Source organism: Parasteatoda tepidariorum, chromosome 1 (genome assembly GCF_043381705.1).
Source record: "Parasteatoda tepidariorum isolate YZ-2023 chromosome 1, CAS_Ptep_4.0, whole genome shotgun sequence".
Taxonomy (NCBI): Eukaryota; Metazoa; Arthropoda; class Arachnida; order Araneae; family Theridiidae; genus Parasteatoda; species Parasteatoda tepidariorum.
This window is the reverse complement of record NC_092204.1, coordinates 73887706-73912310: the sequence shown is the minus strand read 5'-3', so window position 1 is coordinate 73912310 and position 24605 is coordinate 73887706. Positions and strand designations below refer to the sequence as shown.

At 30.8% G+C, this 24605-nt stretch overlaps 2 protein-coding genes across 2 annotated transcripts in view; both read right to left on the bottom strand.

Moving 5' to 3' along the window:
• The window catches only part of LOC107456354 (uncharacterized), a gene marked incomplete in the record, with an annotated part of 165582 nt that overhangs the window by 34409 nt on the left and 106568 nt on the right, over positions 1-24605 (bottom strand).
• LOC122268205 (uncharacterized) lies at positions 11803-16995 on the bottom strand. Its single transcript, XM_071185708.1, has one exon. It carries the CDS (start codon positions 16993-16995, stop codon positions 11803-11805), a length of 5193 nt encoding a protein of 1730 aa, XP_071041809.1.

Sequence of the window (24605 nt, the reverse complement as noted above, 5' to 3'; positions counted from 1 at the left end):
TATGCTTTATGAACTTTAGAATGCTTTATGAAATTAACGCTGAATTTTTCTCAAAATTCCAAATTGTCAAAAAATTATCGCACTTTTAAGTGATTTTTTCTCCTCATTTTTTTGCTTTACGTTATATTTTGCTTTGCCGCCCAAAATCCATAACACTTAGAAACTTGAAATTACGAAGGTTTATAGAAAAAAGTATAGGGGAATACGACGGAATAAAAAAAATAATTTAAGATTCGACAATTAGTTCGAGAATTATCACCTGTACTATTTGTAGGGAAAAATTATCATGTTTGGTCGATATGTAGCCCGTTGAAATGCAACTACTGTGCTAAAATTTGAAGTGCTGAGAGAGCCATTTTCATTTGTTAACTTAACGTTAATTTTGTATTGATGTTTCGATTGGTTCGAAATTTATTTTAAACTCAAGTGTTTTTCCTTGATTAATTTCACCTTTTTAGTTTTAAATATTGACTGTATCCATTGTTGTAGAAAATTTATCCTCCCATGCACGATAATGGAGCTTTTTATCAATCAAAATAAAACTAAAATTGTGAAAATTAATCCTAAACAATTATATGGCATATTCTTAGAAAATGACAAACTAGAGGAGGTAAACAATTATAAAGTATCTTGGAAATATGATTAACAGCAAAGAAGAAACTGATGAAGATATATTAAATAGATTAAACAAAGTCCAAAGAAGTTGCGCGATTCTCAATAAATTTTGGAGAAACAAAAATATAACAAAATTTAAATTAACAAAAATTAGAACTTTTAAACACTAATGTTAAATCTGTACTACTCTATGAGTCCGAGACATGGCACTGTCATAAAAATAACATGAAAAAAACTTCAAGTATTAATTAACAGTTTAAGAAGAATCCGTATCAAGTGGTTTCATAAAATTTGTTACGCAAAAATCCTTAGAAAAGCAAAACCAATTGAACTGGATAAAAAAAAACGTAAATGGATTGGTCATGTTTTACATAAATCTGAGAAATTTAAAGTAAAACAAGATTGGAGCCCTCAGGGCAATAGAAAAAGAGGAAGACCTTAAAAATACTTGGCGCAGGACGATTCTGAGTGAATTGAAAACAATAGGAAAGACATGGAGAGAGGCAAAATATCTGGTTACAAATAAAGTGAGATGGAGAGTTATGATAGAAGCCCTATGCTCCAATTTGGAGTGAATATGCATGTATGTTTGGAAAAACAGTAACGTTTCTGTAAGCTTAAATTTACATAATGTTATTCATTTATTTTTTGCTATCTAAAAAATCAAGTTACAAAAATAAAACAATCAACAAATTAATTGATAGAATCAATTACTTTATAAATAATAATACGAACGGTTTAAAATATTATTGCGATTAGGGAAATTAATATAATGTCATTTATTTATATTTTACTATTTAAAAAAATCGAATCAATAAGTATGATATCAAACAACTTGAAAATTAGAACTGTAACGAGACCGAAATTGTTTAAGTGCTCATCACTTATGTAAATTACAGAAAACCCTTGATTCCGCACTCTACTCTAGTTAATCTGTTCATTAGTTATTTCATGTGCTTACTAACGGCTTTTGCGCTAAAGTGATCATTTATATTATAATTCATATAAACCAGGGTTGGCAAAATTTATGATTTTTCTTATCTTTTGTTTTTAAAGAAGAAAAAAAAATCGGATTTATTTTATATAACTCAGACTTTTTCTTTCTTTTTATATGTATTAGCCAAATCATCTGACAAAATGAAATTAAAAATGCTTTATAATATTTAAAAACAATAATATAACTAAAACAGTTAATAATTCTAACAAAATGTTTCACAAATTATTTGAATTAATCATATCACAGTTATTATTATTAATTTTTTGTTTTGTTCAAGCTAATCATTCTAAAATTTTAAAGACAGAAATTAATTTAGAACAGAATATATTAAAGAAGAAAAAAAATTATAAGTTTATCTGAGCAGAACAAGCTATTCTTCAAATATCGGTAAATACTAATAACGTATTGAATGTTTTAATAATCACTTAAAGTATTTAAATAAATATAAAACTAAATGGGTATAATTGAAACGTAATATTAATATCGGCAAATTATTTTACTTACAGGTAATGGAAAATTATAATTTAATAGTTTAACGTTACTCGTATCCACTTATAGTCTCCAATTTTATTTATTTATCAGTCTATTTTGAAATATAATAATTTACTCTGTTATTGTTTCTTTCGATAAAACCTTCATTATCAATGAAATATGACTTTTAGTAAAAAAGATATTCGACTTAATAATTTATTTTAAAAATAAAGTGATTTAAATCATGCCAAACTTGGTATAGACATCAATTTTATTTGATAACTTTAATTTAATTATCATTTTTTTTTTTTGAAAATCTGGGTGGTGGCATACGAGACTCAGCCTCACTTGGCTAAGGGCCAGGGCTATTGCCCCCCCCTCCCCCCTCCTCAACACGCAACTAGTTCCAGCTCCTTTTTATCTGCACTGAAGAAGATTCCCCAGAGAGAAAAATGACCAGAGATTTAGCAACAGTGAGATACTTATGAGCAATTTGTTGAGAAAGCAGTGGGTGTGTATGCAGAACTATTTTCATAAATTACAATTTTTATTCCAATTTTCACACTGCATGCTTCGAGTAGTAATAGTAACATGAAAAGAATTCAAATAAAATTCGCATCAGAATAAGCTTTTTTTTCTTCTTCTCGCAATAATTTTAAATGTTGTTCACAGTTGAAAAAGAAAAACAAATAGTCTTAGAATGGCACGCGACGCAAATGATTCTGTTTTCCCGCGCACACGCGGCAAACGCAGAACGAGCTACTTCCATGGCATGATGCCAGATTCCTTTTGCGGAACTTTTTTATTCCGTTTCATTTCTTCAGCTGCAAGAAGAAGAGGAAAAAGAAATGCCGAAAATATGAGAAACTTCCGAAAGAAGTTTTTTACGATTGTAAAAGCAAACATTTTTCGTATTTTCCAAATTCAGCATGAATACGATTTCAAATATTCTCGAGCACGGCTCGATAAAAGATCGCACCTGATTTTTCTTTAAGAGCTTTTCTAACTGCTTTAAACGTAAACGATACGATAAAGCGATAAAAAATTAAAATTAATGAGTTAATAACTAAATAAATAAATTATCGAATTAAAAAAAAGTGTAAATTAGAAGTTCTATTTATAAAATTAGAATGAAACAAATTTGATATTAGTACAATTTGGGAATCTGAGTAAAAGAAGTTAAAAGAAATCCAAGAAATCAAAATGATTATTTAAGCTTACAATCGAATGCTTCTGATTTTTTTAATTTATTTTTTAATATCGAACATTTAAAAGTACTTTCATCAATTGAAAAATATGTTTTTAAAAATAAGCAACCATATAAGTCTCATTAGTTTCAAAGTATAAATGAATTTTTAAATAAAAGTTCGTCAATTCGAATTCTTTTTTTTTTTTCTTTTAACTAATTGCACATATTACTCAACCAGTGTCTAGCACCTAGGTTTTATCTCTTAATGGCCATGGTAGGAATGCATTGTAATTTTGACCACGGCACGATTAAACTACCTGCATTTGGTGATTACTAGGGGTAATAACTCATAGGCACAGGTCCGCATTAACCCTACAGCCTTCGGCAGCGTTGCTTTGAAGGCTTGGTTTTTCATTAAGAGCTTGCCGTTTTGCGATTGATTATTGATCGATCATACAGTAGAGTAAAATAAAAATACGACGTTAAGTACAAATCAAAAGAGGTAAAAATCATGTTTAGAATTGGCGCTCTTCGACTTCATTCTGTTTAGGTTGACTTCCGAAGTATTGTCAGACTATTTCCTGATAGTCAATTTTAAACAGGATAGATGATATACGCAATTACGCATTCGATTTAATATACTACTAAAATAGCAACTACATTTCCCCAATGAAAGGAGAATCGAAATAACTTTTGTAACCGTAACGTCATTCAAGGAGTTATTGTATAGTTTGAATTCGATGCGAAACAAAGGATAATAAAATAAGAAAATTATAATATTTTCAAACTGGCACAGGCTGGGTATTTCTAGTAGGAGGTGGGCAATGGATGATAAGGCTACGACTAAAATACACATTTACAGTAAAAATATGGTTTGAAAACTTGAAACTAGAAGCCTATACTTTTTAAACGTAAATAGTTTCAGCCAATATCATATGTGCAGTGAGAAAAAAAACAAAAACTAACGGACTACTCTGAAAATTCTTTGATCTAATGATCGGATCTTCACGTACTAGGACTCATTTTTAATGCTTAGAGGGTGATCTCAAATATGCAAATTAATGTACACAAACGATATTTTACGCTACGAAATCCGACACAAAAACGTACTTGCTCTGAAGAAACATACCTTCTTTTTTAACGGATGCGGATTTGTGACCCCCCAAAATATAAGTGGTAGGCGCAATCTGGGAAATATGGTCCCATAGTTTGATCTGGAAAGCGATTCAAAATTAATTTATGCGTATTTCGCGGTATCTCGAGGAACTTTTTAAGCGAATTGAAACATTTTGCATGGAATTATCTTTGGAAAAACGAATTTTATAATTGAGTGTAAAAATATTTGAAGTTGCTTAAAAAGATATGGCGAAATACACAAAAAGTAAAATGAACATTAAGGGGTCTTTGAATCGCTCTCCTGACCAAACTATAGGGACCATATTTCCCAGATTGCGGCCAGCCCCTATATTTAGGGGATCAAAAATTCAAAGTCGGTACAAAAAAAAAAACGTTTGTTTATTCTGAGAAAATGCGTTATTGTGTTCAGTTTTGTAACTTAAAATATCGTCCGCACTAATGAGGTCATCTTTTCAAACAATTAAGAATGAGTCGTAAGACGTGAAGATCATTAGAACAACAGTTATTCAGGTTGGTTATTTTTTCTTGGCGCACTGTATAAATAAAATTATCATGATTAATATCTTGAACGTATTTATTCCCCCTCCCTTCTTATTAAACGACACAAAAACACATTAAATTTGTGTTGTTTTTTTCTCTGAAGAAAATCAAATAATCTTAAAAGTGTAAAAAAGAAATAAAAAAGGAAGTAAATTTCTTCAGACACTATTTTAACTATTTTAACAAAGGTTTGCAAACACTATTTTAACAATATGCGTCTCTTTTGTCCTATTAAATTAATAAAATATCCATTGTGGAAACTAAAAGTTTAAGGGCATTGCAAATTCTACTTTACTTTACAGTGCAGAAAATTAAATAATGAATACACTAAATAACACGCAACTTAATGATCTGGTTTTCACGTAATACGACCCAATTATACTGGTTTCAGGGCTTAACGCTAATAATTAAATGCGCTAATTAATTAGTGAAGAGTAATTAATTAGTAGTAATTAGTATAGTTGCGAAATCAGATACAGAAACGCACTTGCTCGGAAAAATTATGTCTCTTTTTATTCGATGGATTTGAATTACTGACCCTTAAAATACGGAGAAAATAGGAATATCACTGATTCGCAACATTGTTTCAGCTTTAGAATCTTAAGTGATCGAACTTCTTAGGCGGAACTCCCGGCATTATATAAAAAAAAAGTTCATTAAAAGCTTGAAATATTAAAATTAAAAAAAATACTACTAGTTATTTAGAAATTATTTAATGCATACAATTAAATAAATATCACGAATTTTTTCCTGTCTGATGTATAAGCTGAATTATTATTATTATTCTTTTTTTAAAAAAGAACTGTTACAAACGATGAGAATATTTACCAGAAAAGCTTTATTCTTGAATTTATTTATTTCATTTAGATTTGTAAAGCTCGAAGAAATATACTTATGGAATTTTTATAAATGCATACTCTTTTCATAATTTATTCTATGTATATGCATATAATTTTAATATTAATCCTCCTTTGTTTTATATGAACTTACCATAAGTTTCAAACGATTAGAGAAAATAAGAAGTTGTTCAAGTTTTACGTTAACTTTTCAAAAATTTATGTTTGCTCAGCATTTTTATTCGATTTACAGCTTTTGAGTCACTTATAGCATGGAATAATGTAATCAAACGGTTTTTAATCTAAAAACTTCCGCAACTAACGCATCGAGAATAAAGAGAGAAAGGAATTTACCAATCCTGTTTACAAGCTCTATAAAAATAAATCCTTGCTAAAGCTTCCATCAAATTTAATCAATTTTTCTCTTTCGTTCACGGAGATAATTTGCCACCCAATCGATTTCAACATGATTGCGCCTAGCTTTTTTTTATTTATTTATTATTCTTTTAGACAGCCCTAACTTAGTGTTGAAACTCTGCCGCCCGCATTTTCGGGTTGAGTTGCTTTTCTCCTACCATCCCTGAAAGCTCAGGTTATCTCGCTGAAAGTTGTCAGATAGCTGCAGACGATTATCTGCGCTCGTTATCTTTCAATTGGAAGACAGAATGGCCAAATAAACTATCGCAGAATATCTCTTGCGTTTTATTAAAGTGTGTAGTTAATATAAGACTTTCGTACAGAAGAAAATAACTGATAAAAATGAGTACTGTCTTCCAGCTATCGATCGATTTCTGGCTAAAACCCAGTTCTCCAACTTGGCTTCTATATAGATCGGGTAATTTTGGAGCCGTTGTTTCATATCATTAACATAGAAGATGAGCCAACGGTTCATAAAATGTTACTTCCGAATTATTTGGGTATCAGACCTAAAACGAGAAATTTTTATCCAGTTATTGGTATTTCCGAGCATATATGATGATTGATAATGATTGTTTAAAAAAATAATAATAAATAGAATACAGCTAGTATCAAATAGTAGCATCAGTAGTTTAGTTAGAATCAAGTTAATGGTGACTTAAATAATAAGATGGACCAGTCTTCTTTCATAAGTTTACAAATTTTAATTAAATCCACATACTATTTTTTTTATTCCATAAATCAAAGATTACTGAATTAAAGCTTAGGCATTAAATGTTTAATACGACAGTATTAAATCATAAAATATTAAATTCCATCGCATCAAACATTGTTAAATCATATAAAAATAGAAATATCATTTTTAATAGAAACTAAATAATTTCTAATTATTCGAATATAATCAAAACCATGACGGATGTAATGGATTTAAATCCAGACGAGTATTATCGATTAAATTGTAAAAGAATTTGAATAGAATCCACTAAAATAGAATAGAATCGATCAAAACTAATTTAGTAGCGAATATTTAACCATTAAATCGCAGTGACATATTATTTTTCGGGGTCAAGCATCGGTCTTGAGACTTATATAATATGTTTTTTTGCAGACGTTCTCTTATTACAACCCTTTTTAATTCCGATGTCAGGTAATTGTCATTTAAACAGTTCGCTTTGACCACACAAAATTCAATATTAGTCTTTTTCGAATATTTTTACATGTTTCTCACTACCTCGGTATTCGTTCTTACGGGCATGTCCATGGAGCACGAGATAAAAGAACACAGTCAGAAGTCATCACCAAAAACTATTGATTCTTTGCATAAATCGTTCTTTTTTTCACCTTCAAAATTTATTCTTATTTAAGTTTTTAAGCTGACCCCTTTCAACTAAACAGGTTACTAGGAATTATACCCACATACTGTAAAAAAATGGATGCCAGACTTTCGTCTTCTCTTCTTCGTTTTTGACGAAACTGTTTCCTGGTATATGCCAAGAGACGTAATAGCTATTTCGTCACTTCTGAGAGGAAACGAATTTCGTCAGAATAAAGAAATATTTCAATATTTTTACGAAAAAAAAGAAAAAAAACTAGTTGCGTTTTAAGTATCTAATTTTTCAAAAAATCACTTTATCGTGAGCACCATATAGATGGATCAATGTTGCCCCAGCAACACAAGAATGACATATAGAACAGAGAGATAAATTACAACCATGTCCAAAGTGCAGAATTCTACCCCCGGATCGTCCTGGTACGAGGTCAACACCTTAACAACCATATATTCTAGTCCGCTTACTTCGTCACTTCATTTTCTACCCCCATGTCTTCATTTTATTTTCGTCATTCCAGTTATCAATCTCCCGCAATGCACACTACAATGAGGTTTTGAGTCGAGGAATCATTTTCGCCAAATATTTGAGAGTTCGCGTTTCGTCACAAATCACGTGATTTCGTGAGGAAATTATTCTCAAAATTAACGAAATACAAGTCCAGGATTGCTGAATCGCCAAAAGTGAGAGCTTTATTTCTGAGTATTTTTTTTCTTCAGATTTTATAAATCTGAAGATAGGCATGCATCTCAATCGGCAGGAATATTTCATGCAAATTCGTAAAAATATTTCTTACAATGCTATCAGGTAAGAGGAGTCAAAATCTTGCTAAGATAGTTTTCAATATCTTCGATAAAATTACATCAATTCCTGCATAAATTCATTTTGACACACAGCGAAATGAAACTTATGGCACCAAGTGTCACAAACTTTTAATGTCAAACAAAACATCCAATTTATAAACGATAAAGCGCTTCATTGTAGTTTGTTAAATAGTTTGGGGTGACTTTAATGGTTTTTAAATAATTCACCATCAATAAAAAAAAAAAAAAATGTTTACAGGAGAAAGAAAAAAACGTTTTAGTGGCGCAACGGGAAAGCGCGCAACTCTTTTCGTCCAGTGGGAGATTCTAAACTGGTAGTCGTTATACTTTATCTATAAGACTTATTATTTTGAAAATATTCTTCAAATTGGTAATTTTAGCATAAACACTATGGTAAAAAATATTGTATTTTTCATGCGCCCTAATGAACTTGAGAACACCGTAGATTTCATCATATTGTTGTAATTTTGACCATATTTTTTTTCTTTCAATTAAGCCCTTAACCCTTTATATATCCGTGTTGCATATCAACAACATACACAAAAAGCCTATGCCTTTGGCCCAACAAATTTTGAAGGACAATTTCGGCGATTTTCGGCCTAAACCAGTGCGCCAAGATGAAATTGGGCAATTGGGCACTGGCCTAACAAAAGAATCAGATGCAAATACCCAAAATGCATAGAATTTACACAAACTATTTGTGAGAAATGTGGTGTAGGACTTTGTTACAACAAAAGTAACAACTGTTTTAAAAATTTTCATATGAATTAAAATTTTTGAATCTTTCAATCTTAGTGTCATTTTTCACAATGTTGCAGGAATGCAACAAGCACTTTTTGTCATTTTGCATAAGGGTGCAGAAATGCAACAATCAATTTTTTTCCCAATAATTTTTCTTATTTTATGTTGTAAATTTTTTTATTATTTTTTGTACGCTTAGAATGATGCATTCTAATGTATGAGTAATTTTTATTAAAATCAGAGATGTTGAGATATAAAGGGTTAACCCCTTCCTTCTTGCTCCCGTGAAAATGACGGGGTGAGATTTCTCCCGCTATTTCTCGCTCCCGTGATATTGACGGGCTGGAGTGTTTAGTAGTAACACGTCAATAAGANATTTACACAAACTATTTGTGAGAAATGTGGTGTAGGACTTTGTTACAACAAAAGTAACAACTGTTTTAAAAAATTTCATATGAATTAAAATTTTTGAATCTTTCAATCTTAGTGCCATTTTTCACAATGTTGCAGGAATGCAACAAGCACTTTTTGTCATTTTGCATAAGGGTGCAGAAATGCAACAATCAATTTTTTCCCAATAATTTTTCTTATTTTATGTTGTAAATTCTTTTATTATTTTTTACATGCTTAGAATGATGTATTCTAATGTATGAGTAATTTTTATTAAAATCAGAGATGTTGAGATATAAAGAGTTAACCCCTTCCTTATTGCTCCCGTGAAAATGACGGGGTGAGATTTCTCCCGCTATTTCTCGCTCTCGTGATATTGACGGGCTGGAGTGTTCAGTAGTAACACGTCAATAAGAATAAAACTAATTCATTTCTTTTGGCCGGAAAACATTTTATTTCTCATTTTACATACCTAATGGCAGTACCAGGATATTTTTAAGGTAACTGTAGATAGTTAGCTTATTTTAAACTAGTTGCAGCACTAATCAAATACGTAATACAAATACAAAAGCCAAAAAAATAGGCACTTTTATGACCGTTTACTTGGAAATTAATCGATCGTTAAGGGGTTAAACAAAAATGTTAGCGAAGACGTTTTTGATTCAGTACAACTTAGACGTTTAAGTTATAGTTTGAATACAACTTAGATCATTGTTATACGCTTTGCTACAACGTTGTTACAGGTTAAAGAAAAGGAAATTTTTTTCTTTCAATGAAAAATTCTTTACGAATTAAAACTTTTCTCACAAGAAAACGAATATTAACAATTAAACATTACTGTTTTAATTAAAATAAACTACCATTTAGATTTATTGAAAAAAAGCATATTTTTCAGTAGTAGTTTCGAAATAAAATTATACTTTCCATTCACGTTATATTTGGATTAAAATACACAAAAAAACTTTAACAAAATAGTTTTGTTTTTTACAGGATTTAATAAAATAATAATCACTGGAACATAACGGGAATGGGATCAATTCGAGTATAGAAAATATTGATTATTCAAAGTAAAATCATTATATTCCGTCTTCGTAGGATCAGATGCCGTGCACTTTATTTTTTAGGACAAACAATAGAATTTCACGCATAGAATAACGCATACGTAGAAAGGTAATGACACAACTCAAAACATTCCAATTTAGAATTATGTTTGAAATAAGCATCATACAATTATTAATAAATGAAACATTAATGGACAAAATGTAACATTGATCGGTAAACGGTGCTGTATTGTCATGTCAAAACATTCCAATTTAGAATTATGTTTGAAATAAGCATCATATAATTATTAATAAATGAAACATTAATCGACCAAATGTAACATTGATCGGTAAACGGTGCTGTATTGTCATGTCAAAACATTCCAATTTAGAATTATGTTTGAAATAAGCATCATACAATTTTTAATAAATGAAACACTAATGGACAAAATGTAACATTGATCAGTAAACGGTGCTGGATTGTCATGTGAACAGGGACAGCCGGTTCGGTAGGGAGAACGGTAGTTCGAATCCAGCCGGCCGAAGAATCCCCGTGCATTAAATGGCGGCTGGTGCTTCTTCTAACATCTTTAAATCAATAATATGTCCAAGATTATTAAACTTTATGTCTTGATTTTGTGATGATAGCAATTTTATACGCTCAAGTTTCGTTGACCATGCATTTCCGTCTATGCTGTGTACGGTCATTGTTTCCCTCTAACGTTCTTACCTTTCTGTCAGCCCTTCGCTCCACTCCCATTACGAAACTTCATCACTACTACAACTGACTAAGCCATCCTTAACACCATCTCCAAAGCCTTATGTTTCGGCACTTGTACTTTGAATACTTACTTAACTTAGTAAGAGTTATAAGGACTTCTCAAGTTGTGTCATTAATCTCTACAAACTCGCTGAGACCCCGATGGTTGAAAACTTTCGGATTTTCGCTAGTTTGACCTCTAGTTTTCTCTTGTCTTGTGTAGCACATCGAATTCCACTACCAATATCATTTCAGGGCTATCTCCATTTGGTTTCGGCTCGGATGTTTCGCTGTTTACTACTGTCGTTACCTTCAGCAGCACAAGACTCGCTATATGGTGGAGCTAGCTACTCCTTCCATAACAGGACTTTCACTCGTAAGATTAATGCACCTTATCTTGACGCACACACAATCTTTATGACAGACTCCCCTTGGAATATTATACTAGAATAAATAATAATTCTAGACCACCTTTACTAGACGCTTACTCCATACATCTCATATTTGGAATTGCTGATTATATGGTAGTCTCAGATAAAAAAGTATCACCTATTAACTCTAATGTATACACATCAATATTATCTTGTTGCAAAGCGAGTTCATTATTATAGTAATGGACACTTTGATTCTGTTCTTCTTGTTCTGTTAAAACGTCTATTTTGGACGTTATTCTTGAATCAAGAGGTCTTACTTGTGCTTCTAACTCTGTATTGTTATACTCTGCTCTTATATTTTCAATAATATTTACTATATCTTCAATTGATTGAATACTTTGTATTGTATCTAAAATATTCTTAATTAGAATTAACGATATATCAGCACATGTTCCAGAATCAACTTGTTGCAAATTAGAATAAATAATATTTACAGATTTATTTCCTGAGGCTATAAAATCCTTCCTTAATTCTTCTAAACTACTGCTAAATTCTGATTTTATACCTAGTGGATCAATTATTGATACAATATCATTCTTTTTAAAAAGAACTACTGCATGATCATTATTAGTTCCTTTAACTAGTAAAATACTTAAATATTGATTATTGTTACACATCGCTTTCTTAACATTTAGTAAATCAAGAATTTTATCAATTTTTAACCCTGTTTTCATCATTAATTGAATATTATAATCAATAGATTCTAAATCCATTCCTTCAGATTCTTGATAAATTACTCCACCAATAGAAGCACCTTTTCTAAGTTTTTTACATTTTTCATTTAATGGCTTGAATACCTGCTTAAAATCTACTGTCCCATCATCTACATTTGTATATTCTTCGATAAGAGAATTTAAATATTCTGTTCTTGCACCTGTCTCATCAAAACAAAGATCATGCAATTTTTTAAAAATGGAACAAGTTTTGAGTCCTGCTCCTTTTAATAACTTTTTAGATAATTTACCTAGACTAAAAAGTTCTTTTTCAGCTAAAAAATGATCTAAATATTCTTTTTTTTCATGGAAACAGAGCGTATGAAAATCTTGTAAAATGGAAACAGCGTTAGTTCCTGACCAAGATAATATGTAGGATAAATTCTCCAGCGTAAAACCTATCTCTTTTTTAGTAAAATCCGTTAAATATTTTGTTGGCTTTCCTTTACTATCAAAGCAAATTTTATGAAACTCTCTTAAAGCAGAACAAATATTACTTCTTGCGTCATGTAACACTTTGGATAAAAGATTTGGTGTAAACTCTGCCTTAATAAAATTACGTAAATACTTTTTTGGCTTTCCTGTCTTATAAAAACAAAAATCATGAAATTCTTCTAAACTATCTATTCCTTGACTCAGGATACTACATAAATCACTAGGCCTAAAACCTATATTTGATTTAGTAAAATCACTTAAATATCTTGCTTTCTTTCCTTCGCCATCAAAACAAATATCATGAAAATTTTTTAAAATAGATGCAGCTTTAGTTCTTGATCCACAGAGCCCGCAAGCTAAATTACTTATTTTAAAACCTGCTTTAGTGAAATTCGTTAAATATTTTGTTGGATTTCCTTTACTATCAAAGCAAACTGTATGAAAATCTTTTAAAGCAGAATGAGCTTTGGTTCCTACTCCTCCTACAATAGCAGATAAATTACTCATCTTAAAACCTACTTCAGTGAAATCTTTTAAATATTGTGTTGGCTTTCCATTCTCATCAAACCAAAGATTATAAAGATCCTTAAAAGCTTGCTTAGCTTTGATTCCCACTCTACTTAAAATACTAGATACATTAGATATGTATACTCCATTTTCTTCTAGAGTTTGTAAATATTTAGTTGGATTTCCTTCATTATCAAACCAAAGCTTGTAAAGCTCCTCAAAAGTTTGTTTAGCTTTAGCTCCTGCTCCTCCTAAAATACTAAAGATACTAGATAGATCGACTTTGTTTTTTTCTAAAGTTTGTAAATATTTAGTTTTTTCTCCCTTCTTATCAAACCAAAGCTTATATAAATCTTCAAAAGCTAGTTTAGCTTTAGCTCCTGCTCCATTTAAAATGCAAGATATATTAGATAGATCGACTTTATTTTTTTCTAGAGTTTGTAAATATTTAGTTGGATTTCCTTTCTTATCAAACCAAAGCTTGTAAAGCTCCTCAAAAGTTTGTTTAGCTTTAGCTCCTGCTCTATGTAAAATACTAGATACATTAGATAGACTTATTCCATTGTCATCTAGAGCTTGTAAATATTTAGTTGGATTTCCTTTCTTATCAAACCAAAGCTTGTAAAGCTCCTTAAAAGTTTGTTTAGCTTTAGCTCCTGCTCCTCCCAAAATACTAGAGATACTAGATAGATCGACTTTGTTTTTTTCTAAAGTTTGTAAATATTTAGTTGGATTTCCTTCATTATCAAACCAAAGCTTGTAAATCTCTTTAAATGCTTGTTTAGCTTTAGCTCCTGCTCCTCCTAAAATACTAGAGATACAAGATAGATCGACTTTGTTTTTTTCTAAAGTTTGTAAATATTTAGTTGGATTTCCTTCATTATCAAACCAAAGCTTGAAAAGCTCCTCAAAGGCTTGTTTAGCTTTAGCTCCTGTTCCATGTAAAACGCCAGATATATTAGATAGATTTACTTTATTTTTTTCTAGAGTTTGTAAATATTTAGTAGGATTTCCTTCATTATCAAACCAAAGCGTATAAAGCTCCTCAAAAGCTTGTTTAGCTTTAGCTCCTGCTCCACTTAAAATACTAGAGATACTAGATAAATTTACTCCATTTTCTTCTAGAGTTTGTAAATATTTAGTTGGATTTCCTTCATTATCAAACCAAAGCTTATAAAGCTCCTCAAAGGCTTGTTTAGCTTTAGCTCCTGTTCCATGTAAAACGTCAGATATATTAGATAGATTTACTTTATTTTTTTCTAGAGTTTGTAAATATTTAGTTGGATTTCCTTCATTATCAAACCAAAGCTTATAAAGCTCCTCAAAAGCTTGTTTAGCTTTAGCTCCTACTCCATGTAAAATACTAGATACATTAGATAGATTTACTCCCTTTTCTTCTAGAGTTTGTAAATATTTAGTTGGATTTCCTTCATTATCAAACCAAAGCTTATAAAGCTCCTTAAAGGCTTGTTTAGCTTTTGCTCCTGCTCCATTTAAAATACTAGATATATTAGATAGATTTACTCCATTTTTTTCTAGAGTTCGTAAATATTTTGTTTTCTCTCCATGCTCATCAAACCAAAGCTTATAAAGCTCCTCAAAAGTTTGTTTAGCTTTTGCTCCTACTCCTCCTAAAATACCAGATACATTAGATAGATTTACTCCGTTTTCTTCTAGAGTTTGTAAATATTTAGTTGGATTTCCTTCATTATCAAACCAAAGCTTATAAAGCTCTTCAAAGGCTTGTTTAGCTTTTGCTCCTGCTGCTCCCAAAATACCAGATACATTAGATAGATGTACTCCATTTTTTTCTAAATCTTGTAAATATTTAGTTGGATTTCCTTCATTATCAAACCAAAGCTTATAAAGCTCCTCAAAGGCTTGTTTAGCTTTTGCTCCTGCTCCTCCTAAAATACCAGATACATTAGATAGATGTACTCCATTTTTTTCTAAAGCTTGTAAATATTTAGTTGGATTTCCTTCATTATCAAACCAAAGCTTGTAAAGCTCCTCAAAAGTTTGTTTAGCTTTAGCTCCTACTCCACTTAAAATACTAGAGATACTAGATAAATTTACTCCATTTTTTTCTAGAGTTCGTAGATATTTTGTTTTCTCTCCATTATTATCAAACCAAAGCTTATAAAGCTCCTCAAAGGCTTGTTTAGCTTTAGCTCCTGTTCCATGTAAAATACTAGATATATTAGGTAGATTTACTCCATTTTTTTCTAGAGTTCGTAGATATTTTGTTTTCTCTCCATTATTATCAAACCAAAGCTTATAAAGCTCCTCAAAAGCTTGTTTAGCTTTAGCTCCTACTCCACTTAAAATACTAGATATATTAGATAAATTTACTCCATTTTTTTCTAGAGTTCGTAGATATTTTGTTTTCTCTCCATTATTATCAAACCAAAGCTTATAAAGCTCCTCAAAAGTTTGTTTAGCTTTAGCCCCTGTTCCATGTAAAATACTAGATATACTAGATAGATTTACTTTGTTTTCTTCTAGAGTTCGTAGATATTTTGTTTTCTCTCCATTATTATCAAACCAAAGCTTATAAAGCTCCTCAAAGGCTTGTTTAGCTTTAGCTCCTGTTCCATGTAAAACGCCAGATATATTAGATAGATTTACTTCATTTTTTTCTAGAGTTTGTAAATATGTAGTTGGATTTCCTTCATTATCAAACCAAAGATTATAAAGCTCCTCAAAAGCTTGTTTAGCTTTAGCTCCTGATCCACTTAAAATACTAGAGATACTAGATAAATTTACTCCATTTTTTTCTAGAGTTTGTAAATATTTAGTTGGATTTCTTTCATTATCAAACCAAAGATTATAAAGCTCCTCAAAAGCTTGTTTAGCTTTAGCTCCTGCTTTACCTAAAATGTTAGAGATACTAGATAGATTTACTCCATTTTTTTCTAGGGTTCGTAAATATTTTGTTTTCTCTCCATGCTCATCAAACCAAAGATTGTAAAGCTCCTCAAAAGTTTGATTAGCTTTATATCCTGTTCCACTTAAAATACCAGATATATTAGGTAGATTTACTTCATTTTTTTCTAGAGTTTGTAAATATTTTGTTTTCTCTCCCTCCTTATCAAACCAAAGATTATAAAGTTCCTCAGAAGCTTGTTTAGCTTTAGCTCCAGCTCCATTTAAAATACTAGATATATTAGATAGATTTACTCCATTTTTTTCTAGAGTTTGTAAATATTTTGTTTTCTTTCCCTCCTTATCAAACCAAAGATTATAAAGTTCCTCAAAGGCTTGTTTAGCTTTAGCTCTTGCTCCATTTAAAATACTAGACATACTACGATACACTTGATTTTTATATAGAACATTAAACATATTGCTGCCTTCAGGTGAATTTAAAAAACTTTTAAATTCTTGAAGATGAGACTTAGTTGCTATACTTTGGGCAAATTTATTTTTTGCTTCATTTATATTTTGAGTCGCCTTATCATTAACTTCAGGAAATTTAGTCATTTTATTTAGTTCATCTAAATTACTAGATGATAAATTTGATTCATCTAGTCGTAATCTTTTTACTTTTACATTTTCTTTAACATTTCTTTTTCTCTTTTGTGTTTTTTTATTGTCATTCTGATACAATAGCTCTGAATCCATTTCAAAATTTTGACTATCAAGTGTATTGTTAGATTTTAAGTTATATGGCATAATGACTCCTCATATATCTCATCTGAAACTTCCTTTGCTCGGCTAAGGATAACAAAATGCAAACAGCTCTATTTCAGTTGCTCGATTTCTTCTTTGGTTAAACCAGTAGACTGCGAGATTATTTCAATAGACACTCCTGCTTTCTAAAGGTTTTTTGCTACTAATATTTTCTCTTCAGATTCACCTATTTGGATGCCTCTAAACTCACCTTCTTCGATATATTTCTGTGCGATAGTTCTCATGATATTACCTGTCTCTTCTTCTGATAAATATTTGACTAGTACTTGCTCTAATTCTACTTGCCTTCCCACAGAAAGCTTTGCATCAGTGTAACAGGTGAGTAGACCAAGAATTATAACGCCCTATATAGATCGGGTAATTTTGGAGCCGTTGTTTCATATCATTAACATAGAAGATGAGCCAACGGTTCATAAAATGTTACTTCCGAATTATTTGGGTATCAGACCTAAAACGAGAAATTTTTATCCAGTTATTGGTATTTCCGAGCATATATGATGATTGATAATGATTGTTAAAAAAAATAATAATAAATAGAATACAGCTAGTATGAAATAGTAGTATCAGTAGTTTAGTTAGAATCAAGTTAATGGTGACTTAAATAATAAGATGAACCAGTCTTCTTTCATAAGTTTACAAATTTTAATTACATCCACATACTATTTTTTTTTAATTCCATAAATCAAAGATTACTGAATTAAAGCTTAGGCATTAAATGTTTAATACGACAGTATTAAATCATAAAATATTAAATTCCATCGCATCAAACATTGTTAAATCATATAAAAATAGAAATATCATTTTTAATAGAAACTAAATAATTTCTAATTATTCGAATATAATCAAAACCATGACGGATGTAATGGATTTAAATCCAGACGAGTATTATCGATTAAATTGTAAAAGAATTTGAATAGAATCCACTAAAATAGAATAGAATCGATCAAAACTAATTTAGTAGCGAATATTTAACCATTAAATCGCAGTGACATATTATTTTTCGGGGTCAAGCATCGGTCTTGAGACTTATATAATATGTTTTTTTGCAGACGTTCTCTTATTACAACCCTTTTTAATTCCGATGTCAGGTAATTGTCATTTAAACAGTTCGCTTTGACCACACAAAATTCAATATTAGTCTTTTTCGAATATTTTTACATGTTTCTCACTACCTCGGTATTCGTTCTTACGGGCATGTCCATGGAGCACGAGATAAAAGAACACAGTCAGAAGTCATCTAATTGACACCAAAAACTATTGATTCTTTGCATAAATCGTTCTTTTCTTCACCTTCAAAATTTATTCTTATTTAAGTTTTTAAGCTGACCCCTTTCTACTAAACAGGTTACTAGGAATTATACCCACATACTTTAAAAAAATGGATGCCAGACTTTCTTCTTGTCTTCTTCGTTTTTGACGAAACTGTTTCCTGGTATATGCTCGAAGCGAATTTTTCGCCCAAGAGACGTAATAGCTATTTCGTCACTTCTGAGAGGAAACGAATTTCGTCAGAATTAAAGAAATATTTCAATATTTTTACGAAAAAAAAGAAAAAAAACTAGTGTTTTAAGTATCCAATTTTTCAAAAAATCACTTTATCGTGAGCACCATATAGATCAATGTTGCCCCAGCAACACAAGAATGACACATAGAACAGAGAGATAAATTACAACCATGTCCAAAGTGAAAAATTCTGCCCCCGGATCGTCCTGGTACGAGGTCAACACCTTAACAACCATATATTCTAGTCCGCTTACTTCGTCACTTCATTTTCTATCCCCATGTCTTCATTTTATTTTCGTTATTCCAGTTATCAATCTCCCGCAATGCACACTATAATGAGGTTTTGAGTCGAGGAATCATTTTCGCCAAATATTTGAGAGTTCGCGTTTCGTCACAAATCACGTGATTTCGTGAGGAAATTATTCTCAAAATTAACGAAATACAAGTCCAGGATTGCTGAATCGCCAAAAGTGAGAGCTTTATTTCTGAGTATTTTTTTTCCCCTTCAGATTTTATTAATCTGAAGATAGGCATGCATCTCAATCGGCAGGAATATTTCATGCTATAACACAGAGAAATTCGTAAAAATATTTCTTACAATGCTATTAGGTAAGAGGAGTCAAAATCTTGCTAAGATAGTTTTCAATATCCTCGATAAAATTACATCAATTCCTGCATAAATTCATTTTAACACACAGCGAAATGAAACTTATGGCACCAAGTGTCACATAAACTTCTGATATCAAACAAAATATTCAATTTATAAACGATAAAGCGCTTCATTGTAGTTTGTTAAATAGTTTGGGGTGACTTTAATGGTTTTTAAATAATTCACCATCATTAAAAAAAAAATGTTTACAAGAGAAAGAAAAAACGTTTTAGTGGCGCAACGGGAAAGCGCGCAACTCTTTACGTCAAGTGGGAGGTTCTAAACTGGTAGTCGTTATACTTTTATCTATAAGACTTATTATTTTGAAAATATTCTTCAAATTGGTAATTTTAGCATAAACACTATGGTAAAAAATACTGTATTTTTCATGCGCCCTATGAACTTGAAAATACCGTAAATTTCATAATATTTTTGTAATTTTGACCATTTTTTTTCCTTCAATTAAGCCCTTAACCCTTTATATCACCGTGTTGCATATCTGCAACATACACAAAAAGCCTATGACTTTGCCCCAACAAATTTTGAAGGACGATTTCGGCGATTTTCGGCCAAAACCAGTGCGCCAAGATGAAATTGTGCACTGGCCTAATTGGGCTAACAAAAGAATCAGATGCAAATACCCAAAATGCAAAGAATTTACACAAACTATTTGTGAGAAATGTGGTGTAGGACTTTGTTACAACAAAAGTAACAACTGTTTTAAAAATTTTCATATGAATTAAAATTTTTGAATCTTTCAATCTTAGTGTCATTTTTCACAATGTTGCAGGAATGCAATAAGCACTTTTTGTCATTTTGCATAAGGGTGCAGAAATGCAACAAGCACTTTTTGTCATTTTGCATAAGGGTGCAGAAATGCAACAATCAATTTTTTTCCAATAATTTTTCTTATTTTATGTTGTAAGTTTTTTTATTATTTTTTACATGCTGAGAATGATGTATTCTAATGTATGAGTAATTTTTATTAAAATCAGAGATGTTGAGATATAAAGGGTTAACCCCTTCCTTTTTGCTCCCGTGAAAATGACGGGGTGAGATTTCTCCCGCAATTTCTCGCTCACGTGATATTGACGGGCTGGAGTGTTCAGTAGTAACACGTCAATAAGAATAAAACTAATTCATTTCTTTTGGCCGGAAAGCATTTTATTTCTTATTTTACACACCTAATGGCAGTACCAGGATATTTTTAAGGTAACTGTAGATAGTTAGCTTATTTTAAACTAGTTGCAGCACTAATCAAATACGTAATACAAATACAAAAGCCAAAAAAATAGGCACTTTTATGACCGTTTACTTGGAAATTAACCGATCGTTAAGGGGTTAAACAAAAATGTTAGCGAAGACGTTTTTGATTCAGTACAACTTAGACGTTTAAGTTATAGTTAGGATACAACTTAGATCATTGTTATACGTTTTGCTACGACGTTGTTAAAGGTTAAACAAAAGGAAATTTTTTTCTTTCAATGAAAAATTCTTTACGAATTAAAAATTTTCTCACAAGAAAACGAATATTAACAATTAAACATTACTGTTTTAATTAAAATAAACTAATAAAAATTAATTGATAAAATAAATAGATATATTAATAGATCAAGTTTATGGTAGAAAAAATAGTTGAATCAATCAACCATTTAGATTTATTAAAAAAAAGCATAATTTTTCAGTAGTGGTTTCGAAATAAAACTATACTTTCCATTCACGTTAAATTTGGATTAAAATACACAAAAAAACTTTAAAAAAATAGTTGTGTTTTTTACAGGATTTAATAAAATTATAATCACTGGGCCATAACGGGAATGGGATCAATTCGAGTATAGAAAATATTGATTATTCAAAGTAAAATCATTATATTCCGTCTTCGTAGGATCAGATGCCGTGCACTTCATTTTTTAGGACAAACAATAGAATTTCATGCATAGAATAACGCATACGTAGAAAGATAATGACACAACTCAAAACATTCCAATTTAGAATTATGTTTGAAATAAGCATCATACAATTTTTAATAAATGAAACATTAAAGGACAAAATGTAACATTGATCGGTAAACGGTGCTGTATTGTCATGTCAAAACATTCCAATGTAGAATTATGTTTGAAATAAGCATCATACAATTATTAATAAATGAAACATTAATGGACAAAATGTAACATTGATCGGTAAACGGTGCTGTATTGTCATGTGAACAGGGACAGCCTGGTCGGTAGGAAGAACGGTAGTTCGAATCCAGCCGGCCGAAGAATCCCCGTGCATTAAATGGCGGCTGGTGCACGTTAAATCTGTCAGGGTACAATGTCCTCCAAGTTCCTATAACAAATCAATATCTATGGGAGTACTGAATCGGAGATAAATTGTTCTCAGGTTCAGGTCAAAATTACGATATGCGGATGGACGAAAGGCGTGTGAATGAGTCCTTTCTGTGAAACGGGTTATGACTACGATTATCGATTTTCTATCAGTAACCATGAATATCGATTTTTCATGAGTAAATGGTGGTATATATGTTATAATAAACTTTCCACTATGCCTGATTTTTATCCACAAAATATACACCGAAGAGCCATTACATTATGACCACCCTGCTAATAACATGTAGAACCACCACCTTTAGCCCTCAAAACTGCTAGCACCCGCCGTGGCATTGATTCCACAAGGTGCTGATAGGTAGTCTGAGGTGTCTGGTACCAAGCTGCAAATCCCTCACATTGCGAGGGGGTAGCGTGGCAGCACGAATTTGGTTTTCCAAGTAGGACCTCAAATGCTCTATTGGATTAAGGTCAGGTGAATCTGGGGGCCAAGACATGACTTGAAGGTCACTGAAATGTTCCTCGAACCAATCCATGACGATTCGACCCTTATGACATGGTGCATTATCCTGTTGGTAAACACCATCTCCCGCAGGAAAAACTGTTGCCATGATTGGGTGAACTAAGTTCAAGTAGCTTTCAGACGATCAGGGATTGTTCTATGAGGATTATGGGTCCTAATGTGCCCCATGAAAACATTGTTCCTGGGCGAGAAACCATGAAAACCTGGGCAAGCCCATTGGAGGGTGGTCATAATGTAACGGCTCTTAAGTGTATTACAAATAATTTATACTTGCTATAAGAATAAAAAAATTTTTAGAAAAAAATTATCGGGTAACTTTGTAAAAGAATTATTAGAATTATTGGACTTTCTGAAGACTAAATTGGACTAAAGAATTATTGGACTTTGATTAAGTAAGCATATTACTTTAATTTAGTAAGCATATTACTTTAAAATTGTTAGTTATTATATAAAAATATTGAGTTGTGTATTTACATTATAAAATACATTATGCTTACACTGCTTTAAATAGCATTTTTAAGTATTTGGACGGCAAAGGGCTAAAGTACAAAACGTTTTTGGCGAGAGAATTTAAAAATAGACGTTTCACAAAGAAATTTATGTAATACAACGAAAATAAGTTTCGGAATAGAAGAACTTACCTTGAGTTGGAGTGGCATAATTTTGCCTTGAGCCCGAAACCGTCTTACCAACTTTCTCAACAGAAAAAGGAGATCGATTATCGTTTCGAAAGAAATTCAACTTTAGGAAAGAGTTGGCAGACTTACAGTTTATTTGGAAATTTCCTAGTTTATTTTAGAATACTGCATAAGATAGCGTAAATTTTGTGTGCCAAATCACACTTACATTTTATTCTCTACGTAAGAAAAATCTACAGCTTATTTTGTTTGTGAATCCTTTTGTTTAAAATGAATAAATTTTTATAACATTGCATTGCATTAAATTTGCGCGATTTTCTTTTCTGCTTTTAGAAACTCACTGTTAGAAATTTCTCGGAGAAAAAATTGAAAAAACAATTTATTTCATTGTTATTTTACTATATTCAACCAAAATAGTCAAACAACCATACATAGATGGTATAATGAGCCACAAAAGCTTAAGCACACTTTAAAATTCTAAAATAATGTATATTTTTTTGCAATTATTTTATTGACTGTTGTTTTATTGATAGAAAAAAGACTACACAGAAAACGAAAACAATACTAAAAATATTAAAAAAGAAGAAAATAAATATTCACATTTTTACAGTATTAAACTGTCATAAAAGTTAAAGCACAACTGAGAATATTTAGTCAGAGAAAAAAATACAAAATTTTGATAACTCATTCGATCTTTTTGATTTTGATACTTTTTTAATCAACTACAACACACAATTTTCCATTAAAAGAACAAAATTTCGCTTGTTTTTTTGATCGATATTCAACCAAGCTAGCTTGTTGCTAGCTAGGTCAACCATCTGTTTGATAGGCTTCTTTCCGGTTGCATTGCTGACGAGTAACGCTTCCGTTTTTACATACAGATAGTTTTCTATGGGTTTCGAACAGGTAAGGCACAAAAGAAAAAACCACGGTAAAAAAACACGTGAAATAATTTATAATTTCACAATAAATATTTAAACAGTTCTTAATTGCAATCTATTTAAATAGAATTAATTTTCGAGTCATTTAATATATTATTTTTAATTAAGTGAAAACTAAAAAGTAACTGGATTTTTTTTATGAATATCTTTAAAACTCGAAGTAACAAGTTCTTCATAGTATTTATGTTATTTTATGTTAATGACTATAACAATACCTAATATAAAGAACTTTTTTTTAATATAAAAAACGTTAAAATAACACAATTAAAGTTTTGTGCTACTAAATTAACAAATCACATACTAAACATAGACACTACTTAAACTTGCCAATTACAAATGGCATAATAGTTTTTCTAATTAAATACTGTTAAGTATGAAAAAATCGACTGTTTAATATGATATATAGATTATAAAANTAGTAATAATTATTTTTTTTTGCTAGTTATTAATTGTTAGCTTGTTTTCTATAGTTATTAACTGTTAGTTTTTTTTTACATTAGCTGTTATTTTTTTGTGATTTCTTGTTAACTAGTTTTTTTGCTAATTATTAATTGTTAGCTTAATTTTTGTTAGTTATCCTTTGTTAATTTGTTTTTTAGTTATCCTTTGTTAATTTGTTTATTAATAGCATAACTTTTTTATTTTATTTCTAATGGCAAGGCAAAAGGTACAAATAGAAAGATGAAATAAATAACAAATACAAATGTACGTAGGATAACAAAGAAAGAAGACCGAAGTCATTGCCTTAAAAGTTCTCTTGCTTCCCAATATCTTGAGGACTCAGTGTGTCCATGAAGGGCCCCACATAGAAGCAGGTGGTCCCTGCCCAATTTCTCTCCAGATTTACAAAGTGGACAAAAAGGCGTGGTGGAAAGGCCTATGCGGTATAAGTGAGCAGAAAGACAATCGTGGCCTGTATATAAGCGGAAGGCCGCAACTGCATCACGTCTTGGTTTGTCG

Excerpts from the sequence above, each read along its gene's own strand:
- LOC122268205 (XM_071185708.1), bottom strand. The coding sequence starts at position 16,995 with ATGGATTCAGAGCTATTGTATCAGAATGACAATAAAAAAACACAAAAG.